Source organism: Pleurodeles waltl, chromosome 6 (assembly GCF_031143425.1).
Source record: "Pleurodeles waltl isolate 20211129_DDA chromosome 6, aPleWal1.hap1.20221129, whole genome shotgun sequence".
Lineage (NCBI taxonomy): Eukaryota > Metazoa > Chordata > Amphibia > Caudata > Salamandridae > Pleurodeles > Pleurodeles waltl.
In genome coordinates this window covers 1,225,032,855-1,225,044,907 of record NC_090445.1, presented here as the reverse complement: position 1 = coordinate 1,225,044,907, position 12,053 = coordinate 1,225,032,855, and the positions used below count along the sequence as shown (strand labels likewise).

The following is a 12,053-nucleotide window of genomic DNA, read 5'->3' as shown; positions in this document are numbered from 1 at the left end:
AGCTGCACTTTTGAGGGGGGTTTCGTGCCCAAACCACAGAACCTTCCACCTCACAAGTCAGACCCACATATCAGGGCCAGTATCAAAGAGGAGGTTTTCGGGGCCAATATAGAGGTGGACAGTTCCCTAAAGCAAGAGGGAAATTCCAGAGCCCAAAAACCCCACAAACCAAACAGTGACTTCAGTGTCAAAAACCCCCACCACACAACACCAGTGGGGGGAGACTTACCACATATTACCACAACTGGGAACACATAACAACAGACGCATGGGTCCTAACCATTATCCAACATGGTTATTGCATAGAATTCCTACAATTGCCACCAGATGTGCCTCCAAGACCACACAATATGTCCAAACAACACTTAGACCTGTTACAACTAGAAGTCCAAGCATTGTTACAAAAAGAAACTATAGAACTAGTACCCAACCATCAAAAAGGAACAGGCGTCTACTCCCTGTATGTTCTATTTCCAAAAAAAAACAAAACACTGAGACCCATATGTAGGAAGTTGGCTCTGTATGTACTATTTCAAAGTAAGAAATAGCATGCACAGAGTCCAAGGGTTCCCCTTAGAGGTAAGATAGTGGCAAAAAGAGATAATTATAATGCTCTATTTTGTGGTAGTGTGGTCGAGCAGTAGGCTTATCAGAGGGTAGTGTTAAGCATTGGTTGTACACACACAGGCAATAAATGGGCAACACACACTCAGACAATTCCTGGCCAATAGGTTTTTATATAGAAAAATATATTTTCTTAGTTTATTTTAAGAACCACAGGTTCAAGATTTACACACAATACTTTAAATGAAAGGTATTTCACTTAGGAACTTAAGGAACTTTGAATTAGCAAAATAGCATATACAGTTTTCACACAAATGGCAATAAGCTATTTTAAAAATCGACACTGCAATTTTCAACAGTTCCTGGGGGAGGTAAGTGTTCGTTAGTTTTGCAGGTAAGAAAACCACCTACAGGGTTCAAAGTGGGATCCAAGGTAGCCCACCGTTGGGGGTTCAGAGCAATCCCAAAGTTACCACACCAGCAGCTCAGGGCCGGTCAGGTGCAGAGGTCAAAGTGGTGGCAAAAACGCATAGGCTTCAATGGAGAAGGGGGTGCCCCGGTTCCAGTCTGCCAGCAGGTAAGTACCCGCGTCTTCGGAGGGCAGACCAGCGGGGGTTTGTAGGGCACCGGGGGGGACACAAGTCAGCACAAAAAGTACACCCTCAGCGGCACGGGGGCCGGGTGCAGAATGCAAACAGGCGTCGGGTTTGCAATGGAGTTCACAAACACATTCTTGTCAAAACAGACAACATGACAACAATGTATTACCTAAACAAACAAGGAGTGACACACACATCACAACTGTGTCTCTTAGCACAAAAGATTTGGCATTGGGCGATTCACAATCACATTCGCCTAATAGCGCAATACATCCCAGGGATTCAAAACCAGTTAGCCGACAATCTCAGTCGAGATAACCAACAAACACACGAATGGGAGATTTATCCCCAGGTACTACAAAACTACTTTCTACGCTGGGGAACAGCAGAAATAGACCTATTCACAACAAAAAACGCAAAATGCCAAGACTTCGCGTCCAGGTATCCACACCCTCAGTCCAAGGGCAATGCATTATGGATGAGTTGGTCAGGGATATTTGCTTACGCTTTCCCCCTCTCCCACTCCTTCCTTATCTTGTAAACAAATTGAGTCAAAACAGACTCAAACTAATACTAATAGCACCAACCTGGGCTCGCCAACCGTGGTACACAACACTACTAGACCTGTCAGTAGTACCTTATATCAAACTATCAAACAGACCAGATCTGTTAACTCAACACAAACAGATCAGACACCTGAATCCAGCATCGCTCAATCTAGTAATCTGGCTCCTGAAGTCTTAGAATTTGGACATTTAGACCTTACACAAGAATGTATGGAGGTCATTAGGCAAGCTAGAAAACCTACTACAAGACATTGTTACGCAAACAAATGGAAAAGATTTGTTTATTACTGCCATAATAATCAAATTCAACCACTACATGCTTCCACAAAAAACATTGTAAGCTATTTATTACACTTACAAAAATCTAAACTAGCATTTTCTTCTATCAAAATACATCTCACAGCAATATCTGCCTATCTGCAGATTACACATTCAACATCACGTTTTAGAATCCCAGTCATCAAAGCATTTATGGAGGGTTTAAAAAGAATCATACCCCCGAGAACACCACCAGTCCCCTCGTTGAACCTCAATATTGTATTAACATGACTCATGGGTCCACCATTTGAACCCATGCACTCCTGTGAGATACAATACTTAACCTGGAAAGTAGCCTTCTTAATAGCTATCATATCTCTTAGAAGAGTAAGTGAAATACAAGCATTTACTGTACAAGAACCCTTTATCCAAATACATAAACATAAAGTTGTTCTCCGTACAAATCCCAAATTCTTACCAAAAGTTATATCACCGTTCCACCTAAACCAAACAGTGGAACTCCCAGTCTTTTTTCCACAACCAGACTCAGTAGCTGAAAGAGCCTTACATACGTTAGACATTAAAAGAGCACTAATGTATTACATTGATAGAACAAAACAATTTCGCAAAACAAAACAATTGTTTATAGCCTTCCAAAAACCTCATGCAGGAAATCCAATATCCAAACAAGGCAATGCCAGATGGATAGTGAAATGTATTCAGACCTGCTATATCAAAGCAAAAAGAGATCTACCTATTACACCAAAAGCGCACTCCACAAGGAAAAAAGGCTCCACAATGGCCTTTCTAGGAAATATCCCTATGACCGAAATCTGTAAGGCAGCTACATGGTCTACGCCTCATACATTCACAAAACATTACTGTGTAGATGTGTTAACAACACAACAAGCCACAGTAGGACAGGCTGTATTACGAACATTATTTCAGACAACTTCAACTCCTACAGGCTAAGCCACCGCTTTTGGGGAGATAACTGCTTACTAGTCTATGCACAGCATGTGTATCTGCAGCTACACATACCATCGAACGGAAAATGTCACTTACCCAGTGTACATCTGTTCGTGGCAAGGGACGCTGCAGATTCACATGCGCCCTCCCACCTCCCCGGGAGCCTGTAGCCGTTATAAGTTGATGAAAATCGTACATTTGTAAATTTGTAAATATATACTATTTTTATACACATTATGTACATACATACTCACTCCATTGCATGGGCACCTTTACTATATACACAACTCCTACCTCACCCTCTGCGGGGAAAACAATCTAAGATGGAGTCGATGCCCATGCGCAATAGAGCCGAAAGGTAGGAGTCCCTCGGTCTTGTGACTCGAAAGGACTTCTTCGAAGAAAAACAACTTGTAACACTCTGAGCCCAACACTAGATGGCAGGATAATGCACAGCATGTGAATCTGCAGCGTCCCATGCCATGAACAGATGTACACTCGGTAAGTGACATTTTCCATATATATATGTATATATATGATTTTGGCATTTTTGCCTTTCTTAAAGGCATGAAAGAATTTTTACTTCTAACAGTCAAAGAGGTAAAATCCATAACTGTTGGTTCTTCCATGGCTCTGCGCTTCTGGTGTGGGAAGTTGTGGAAAAGAACTGACATACGCGCGCCGAGACGGCGTCTATATAGACAACCGTGACTTCATAGATGGCTCCAACGACGCTGACGACGCACGTGGAGATGGTCGCACGCAGATCCGAAAGACGCTGCCCGACGGCGCAGGCAGGGTACTGCTCAGAAAAAACTCCAGGTTCGAAGCTGACGCCAGGAAATTCTAAGTTAAGGAATCTGCAGCTAGATAGTCTCTACCAGATACCTCATTACCGAAGGCAAGTAACTTGTTCTTTTATGTTAGCATGTGGCATAAATGTCAGTGATGCAATAACCTTGCTTTGTAGGAGATGGATTTTTAAGCTAATCAAACATTCCACAAAACTGCTCAACATGTCCCTTTGTGTTAAACTTTAACCGTCTTTTCCTAAAACAATATTGCCTTTGCCATTTTCACTTCCACATATTCAGGTAAAGTATTTTCACAGACATTAGGAAAACACAAACCGAATATGTCAACTTGTGAATCTCTAAATCATATAGGTCATGATGCAATTCTTAATACACAGTATATATTACTATTAACCTTCTCTGCCACCCAAAGTCTCTTAAATAATCTTTGTGCAATTCTGATTGGTCAGTAGGCATCACTGCAGCCAAACACCCTTCATTATCATGAAAACTAATTTGTCCTATTTCATCTCATTTAATAGCTGTTCAAGAGCAGTCAGTTGAAGACATGGTACTCTGTGAAACTTTGGAAGAGTCTAGTATTAGGCCACCCACCAGTGGGCATCTCATGGCTGGCAAGATGAAAGTTGTGCATCATGATGTAGGGGAAGCAAATGAATCAGGTAACTATTTAATATCAGCTATCTCTCCTACTTTCTGATTTTCTGAATTGGTCCACACTGTAGTTATGATTAAGACTGCGCATTATATCCGATAGAGACTTCTAGTTGAAGATTCCATACTTTAGAATTTCCCCAGACATCAGTCTGGATCCTGAGATTTTTCTCAATGAGTGCCCCTGTGCGTGCCGTCTGGTGGCGTCGGTACACTCCGTGCCATCGTCTGCATGGTGCTCGCCAGATATGACATTGTGGGACCTATATAGGTGCCACCCTGGTGCGCTGGCATCACTTATTTTCTTTCTGCACTAGTTAGCGGAGATCTGAAGAAGAGCATACACCTCGGTCACTTTTTGACTGGTCTTTTTCAACATTTTGCTGAGGATCTTTGAGAGTTGACACTCCTGGTAGGTTGAGATGTCATCATGTAAGACTGGGTTCAGGTACTGCAGATCCGGTCATCGGGTGATGTCCGTGACGGATCCACATCTTGTGTGCTTGTGATTTTAGGGGAGCGACCAGGACCTGAAGTCGTGCTCTGAATGCCGGGCCATGAATCCGAAAGGGAGTAGTCACTATAGCTCATTGAATCCTGACGCTCAGTTCTGTGTCGCTTCTGCTCGTGGTCGAGGTAGAAGGTCCCAAGAATGTTTGCGGAGCCTTTATTCTTCATCATCCCACTCCAAGTCCTCAGGACGGTCGGGTAAGTCATAGAAAAAGAAGTTGAAGAACAAGCGTAATTCAACTTTACCCCTTCCATCAGCCGACGAGAGAAAAATAGCATCATTGTTCCAGGCCTCAGTCCTCAGAGCCAGTGTCTGGGACGGCTCCGCTCCTCCCCGAGTTTCCTGGATTGGAGCCACCCCTGCCCAACTCTGAGAAAAGCCCTCTTTTTGACATGGTTAGCCCTCCAATTTTTGCTTGATGTCTGATGGAGCCTAGAAATGGTAGTGCCCAGGGCTCCTGCTAACCAGAGTCCTTGGGGCAGAGCTGGATACAGCCTTCGCTACCACTATAAGTCCCTAGTAAAGGGTACTTAGGTACCCAGGGCATTGGGTACTAAGGGTAGACCCCTGAGGGCAGCCAAACTGATTGTGCCACCCTCTAGGGCCATGCATCCAGATGCACCCAGAACTACCATTACAGGTTGAGTGTCCTGGTGCAAACCTAAAACACAAACTCAACATGGCACCCTTCCTGTGCGCCCTGGCTTCCATAAACTGCATACACTATGGATAAGACACCTCTCTGGCAGGCCTTCCAGCCCTAAGGCAGGGTGCACCATATTATATGTGAGAGCATAGCTGCATGAGCAATATGCCCCCACTGTTTCCTTGCCAAACCTGGGACATTGTGAGTGAACATAGCAGCCATTTTAATACATGTGCTGGACACTGGTGAACACAAGTTTCCCAGATACACAATGGCCACTCTGAACCCTGGGTTGTTTGGTATTTGGTATCAAGCAACTCAGAATGATAATTAGAAACTGGTACCTTAGAAGTGTCCCCTGTAAAAGCTAACTGTAAGGAAATGCCTCCTTGGCATGGTTACCCCCTGACTTTTTGCCTTTTGTTGATGACAGTTATGATTGAAAGTGTGCTGGGACCCTGCTAACCAGGCCCCAGCACCAGTATTCTTTCCCTAAAACTGTACCTTTGTTTCCACAATTGGCACAGCCCTGGCACCCAGATAAGTCCCTTGTAAATGGTACCCCTGGTACCAAGGGCCCTGATGCCAGGGAAGATCTCTAAGGGCTGCAGTATGTCTTATGCCATCCTGGGGACCCCTCACTCAGCACATGCACACTGCCTCACAGCTTGTGTGTGCTGGTGGGGAGAAAATGAGTAAGTCGACATGGTACTCCCCTCAGAGTGCCATGCCAACTTCACACTGCCTGTGGCATAGGTGTAGGAAGTTGGCTCTGTATGTACTATTTCAAAGTAAGAAATAGCATGCACAGAGTCCAAGGGTTCCCCTTAGAGGTAAGATAGTGGCAAAAAGAGATATTTCTAATGCTCTATTTTGTGGTAGTGTGGTCGAGCAGTAGGCTTATCAGAGGGTAGTGTTAAGCATTTGTTGTACACACACAGCCAATAAATTAGGAACACACACACACAGACTTACTCGAGGCCAATAGGTTTTTATATAGAAAAATATATTTTCTTAGTTTAATTGAAGAACCACAGGTTCAAGATTTACAAACAGTACTTTAAATGAAAGGTATTTCACTCAGGTATCTTAGGAACTTTGAATAATGACAATAGCATGTACAGTTTTGGCAAAAATGGCAATAAGATATTTTAAAAGTGGACACAGTGCAAACATCAACAGTTCCTGGGGGAGTTAAATATTTGTTAGGTTCACAGGTAAGTAAAGCACTTACAGGGTTCAAAGTTGGGTCCAAGGTAGCCCACCGTTAGGGGTTCAAAGCAACCCCAAAGTTACCACACCAGCAGCTCAGGGCCGGTCAGGTGCAGAGGTCAAAGTGGTGCCCAAAACACATAGGCTTCAATGGAAATAGGGGTTCTCAGGTTCCAGTCTGCCAGCAGGTAAGTACCTACGACTTCGGAGGGCAAACCAAGGGGGTTTTGTAGGGCACTGGGGGGGACACAAGCAGGCACAGAAAGTACACCCTCAGCGGCACAGGGGCGGCCGGGTGCAGATTGAAAACAGGCGTCGGGTTTTCGATAGGACTCAGTTGGGAGACCCGGGGGTCTCTTCAACAATGCAGGCAGGCACAGGGGGGGCTCCTCGGGGTAGCCACCACCTGGGCTAGGCAGAGGGTTGCCTGGGGGTCGCTCCTGCACTGGAGTTCGGTTCCTTCAGGTCCTGGGGGCTGCGGGTGCAGTGTGGTTTCCAGGCGTGTCGGGTTCCTTGAAGCAGGCAGTCGCGGTCAGGGGGGAGCCTCTGGATTTCCTCTGCAGGCGTCGCTGTGGGGGCTCGGGTCAACTCTGGCTACTCACGGGCTCGCAGTCGCCGGGCAGTCCTCCCTGTAGTGTTAGTTTTCCGCAGGTCGAGCCGGGGGCATCGGGTGCAGAGTGGAAAGTCTCACGCTTCCGGCGGGAAATCTGTGGTCTTTAAAAGTTGCTTCTTTGTTGCAAAGTTGCAGGTTTGTTGAACAGGGCCTCTGTTCTCGGGAGCTTCTTGGTCCTTTTAGATGCAGGGTAGTCCTCTGTGGCTTCAGAGGTCGCTGGACCCTGTGGGATGGGTTGCTGTTGCAGTTTTTCTCGAAGTGGGGAGACAGGCCGGTATGTCTGGGGCCAAAGCAGTTGGTGTCTCCTCCTTCTCTGCAGGGCTTCAGGTCAGCAGTCCTTCTTCGTCTTCAGGTTGCAGGAATCTATCTTCCTAGGTTCGGGGGCCCCTAAATACTCAATTTAGGGGTGTGTTTAGGTCTGGGAGGGTAGTAGAGTTGCCCTGAGGGTGGCTACACCCTTTTTGTGCCTCCTCCCGGTGGGAAGGGGGTCACATCCCTAATCCTATTGGGGGAATCCTCCAAACTTAAGATGGAGGATTTCTCAAGGCAGGGGTCACCTCAGCTCAGGACACCTTAGGGGCTGTACTGACTGGGGAGTGACAACTCCTTGTTTTTCTCATGATCTCCTCCAGCCTTGCCGCCAAAAGTGGGGGCAGTGTCCGGAGGGGCGGGCATCTCCACTAGCTGGGATGCCCTGTGGCGCTGTAACAAAGGGGGTGAGCCTTTGAGGCTCACCGCCAGGTGTTAAAGTTCCTGCAGGGGGAGGTGAGAAGCACCTCCACCCAGTAAAGGGTTTGTTCCTGGCCACAGAGTGAAAAAGGCACTCTCCCCATGTGGCCAGCAACATGTCTGGTGTGCGGCAGGCTGCTAAAACTAGTCAGCCCACACTGGAAGTCGGGTATGTTTTCAGGGGGCATCTCTAAGATGCCCTCTGGGGTGTATTTCACAATAAAATGTACACTGGCATCAGTGTGCATTTATTGTGCTGAGAAGTTTGATACCAAAATTCCCAGTTTTCAGTGTAGCCATTATGGTGCTGAGGAGTTCGTGTTTGACAGACTCCCAGACCATATACTCTTATGGCTACCCTGCACTTACAATGGCAGGCAGTGTGAGGTTGGCATGGCACCCTGAGGGGCGTGCCATGTCGACTTAGTCTTTTTCTCCCCACTAGCACACACAAGCTGGCAAGCAGTGTGTCTGTGCTGAGTGATGGGTTCCTAGGGTGGCATAAGACATGCTGCAGCCCTTAGAGACCTTCCCTGGCATCAGGGCCCTTGATACCAGGGGTACCAGTTACAAGGGATTTACCTGGGTGCCAGGGTTGTGCCAATTGTGGAGACAAAAGTACAGTTTTAGGGAAAGAACACTGGTGCTGGGGCCTGGTTAGCAGCCCTCAGCACACTTTCAAATGTGGCATCAGCAAAGCTGGCATCATCAAAGGCAAAAAGTCAGGGGGTAACCATGCCAAGGAGGCATTTCCTTACAATAGGTAAGTCACCCCTCTAGTAGGCCTTACAGCCCTAAGGCAGGGTGCACTATACCAAAGGTGAGAGCATATGTGCGTGAGCATTATGCCCCTACAGTGTCTAAGCAAAACCTTAGACATTGTAAGTGCAGGGTAGCCATAAAGAGTATATGGTCTGGGAGTTTATCAAATACAAACTCCACAGTTCCATAATGACTACACTGAAATCTGGGAAGTTTGGTATCAAAGTTCTCAGCACAATAAATGCACACTGATGCCAGTGTGGGATTTATTGTAAAATGCACCCAGAAGGCATATTATAGATGCCCCTTGAGTACCACTCCGACTCCTAGTTCTAGGCTGACCAGTTTCTGCTAGGCTGCCACAACCGGATGAGTTTTGGGCCACATTGGGTGAGTGCCTTTGTCACTCTGTGGCCAGGAACAAAGCCTGTACTGGGTGGAGGTGCTTCTCACCTTCCCCTGCAGGAACTGTAACACCTGGCGATGAGCCTCAAAGGCTCATGCCTTTTTGTCACAGCACCCTAGGGAATCCAGAGATGCCTGCCCCTCCGGCCACTGCCCCCACTTTTGGGGGCAAGGCTGAAGGAGATAATGAGAAAAACAAGGAGCCACCCACCTGTCAGGACTGCCCCTAAGGTGCCCTGAGGTGATCCCTGCCTTTAGACATCCTCCATCTTGAGATTGGAAGATTCCCCCAATAGGATAAGGGATGTGCCCCTCTGCCCTCAGGGAGGAGGCACCAAGAGGGTGTAGCCACCCTTCAGGACAGTAGCCATTGGCTTCTGCCCTCCTGACCTAAACACCCCCCTAAATTCAGTATTTAGGGGTGACCCCGAACCCAGGAAATCAGATTCCTGCAACCTACACAAAGGACTGCTGACCTGAAAGCCCTACGGAGACTACTGACTTGATCCCAGCCCTACCGGCCTGTCTCCAGACTCAAAGAACCTGTCCAGCGACGCATCCGGCAGGGACTAGCAACCTTTTGAAGCCTAAGAGGACTACCCTGAAACCGAAGGACCAAGAAAGTCCAGAGAACAGCGGCATTGTTCAAAAACAGCAACAGCGTTGCAACTTTTAAAGACTTCACTCTACCCACCTGAAGCGTGAGACTTCACACTCTGCACCTGACGCCCCCAGCTCGAGTTCCAGAGAATCAACACTGCAGAGAGAACTCCCAGGTGACTGCGACCTCGTGAGTAACCTGAGACGACCCCCCTGCACCCCACCAGCGATGCCTGCAGAGAGGATCTAGAGGCTCCCCCTGACTGTGACTGCCTGGAACAAAGAACCCGACGCCTGGACCAAGCACTGCACGCACAGCCACCAGGACCAAAAGGAACCGAACTCCAGTGCAGGAGTGACCATCAGGTGACCCCTCTGCCTAACCCAGTCAGTGGCTGGCCTGAGAAGCCCCCCTGTGCCCTGCCTGCACCGCTAAGAGTGACCCCCAGGTCCCTCCATTGATTTCGGTTGAAAACCCAACGCCTGCTAAACACACTGCACCCGGCCACCTCTGTGCCGCTGAGGGTGTGTTTTTTTGTGATTGTTTGCCGCACAACCCCCTGCCCAATAACCCCCCCCCGTGCTCTACAAAAAACCCCTGGTCTGCCCTCCAAAGACACAGGTACTTCGCTGTTGGCAGACTGGAACCGGAGCACCCCTGTTTTCCATAGGTGCCTATGTGTTTTGGGCCCTCCTTTGACCTCTGCACCTGACCAGCCCTGTGTTGCTGGTGCGGTGACTTTGGGGTTGCCTTGAACCCCCAAAGGTGGGCTGCCTCTGCCCAGGAAACTGAACTTGTAAGTGCTTTACTTACCTGAGAAACTTAACCATACTTAACCTCCCCCAGGAACTGTTGATTTTTGCACTGTGCCCACTTTTTAAATAACTTATTGCCATTTTAACCTATACTATGTATGTTACTGCTCTAATTCAAAGTCCCTTACTTACCTGTGTGGAGTACCTTGCATTTTATGTATTTACTTCAAATGTTGAATCTTGTGGTACTAAAATAAATTTAAAAAAATTATTTTTCTATATAAAACCTATTGGCCTGTAGTAAGTCTTTGAGTGTGTGTTCCTCATTTGTTGCCTGTGTGTGTACAACAAATGCTTAACACTAACCTCTGATAAGCCTACTTATCGACCACACTACCACAAAATAGAGCATTAGAATTATCTAATTTTGCCACTATCTAAAGTCTAAGGGGAACCCTTGGACTCTGTGCACAGTATTTCTTACTTTGAGATACTATATACAGAGCCAGCTTCCTACACTAACTACCCTGGAATTGTTGCTGACTGGTCCTATCAGCCGGCCACCTCCAGACACCCAGTCTAAAAACCTTGGGGGAGAGATCCGGCTCTCTGGTTTGTAGAACAATGGGCCCCTAAGGTGCTGCCTGTGAGGTGGGCACTCCATTTCATTTTCCTCCATCTTGGATGGAAGAAAGTAGCCAATCAGGGATAGGAAAGTGACTCATCCCACAGAAAGTAGTCACTGTAGTGGGTGTAGTCATCCAAAGGTAGGTATCCCATTGGTCACTACCAGGTTCCCCCTAAAACGCCCACTGAATTCAGTATTTAATGGGCACCCTAGACGAGGTTATCAGATTTGATGGACAAAAGAAGACCAGTACGAAGAAGATCCAAGGCACGAGAACTGTGGAACTGCTGCAACAAAGAAAATGCACTAAACCCTGCCTGCTGCACCCAGGACCCGACAGTAGCCTCTGAGGACCTGCTGGACAACTGGAAAAACTCTAAAGAACCCCATAGGACATCCAGGCTTCAATAATATCCATAGAAATCCCTCCAGAGTGGGTAACCTCTCTGCAACAGCAAGAAAAGAACAAACCAGAAAGCGTCACTTCATTGACCAGCTGCTAACTCCCGAAGAGGAAGTCGCAGCTAGACCCAATGACACACTGAAGACCGCGAGGACAAACCCTGTAAGTGTGCCAAGTTCGGTGGCACTCATCCCCTAGTGGTCATACCGTACCAATACCATGGGTATTGATCAGCTAACTTCGGACACCAAGAAAACGAGTCCTCCTGGGGCAGAAAAAGCACTAGGAGGATGCCCCACTTGAGGGACTAAGGGAACACCCCGGACCTCCAAATGACCTGAAAACCAACTTACCTCCTGGTCC

At 47.3% G+C, this 12,053-nt stretch overlaps 1 protein-coding gene across 3 annotated transcripts in view; it reads left to right on the top strand.

Annotated features, from left to right (window-relative positions):
- The window catches only part of GBF1 (golgi brefeldin A resistant guanine nucleotide exchange factor 1), a 1,570,387-nt gene that overhangs the window by 695,021 nt on the left and 863,313 nt on the right, over positions 1–12,053 (top strand). For all 3 annotated transcript variants that reach the window (XM_069240539.1, XM_069240538.1, XM_069240540.1), the window contains one exon: positions 4,293–4,433. In XM_069240539.1, coding sequence (XP_069096640.1) covers positions 4,293–4,433 — 141 coding nt within the window. The remainder of the gene's footprint in view (positions 1–4,292; positions 4,434–12,053) is intronic.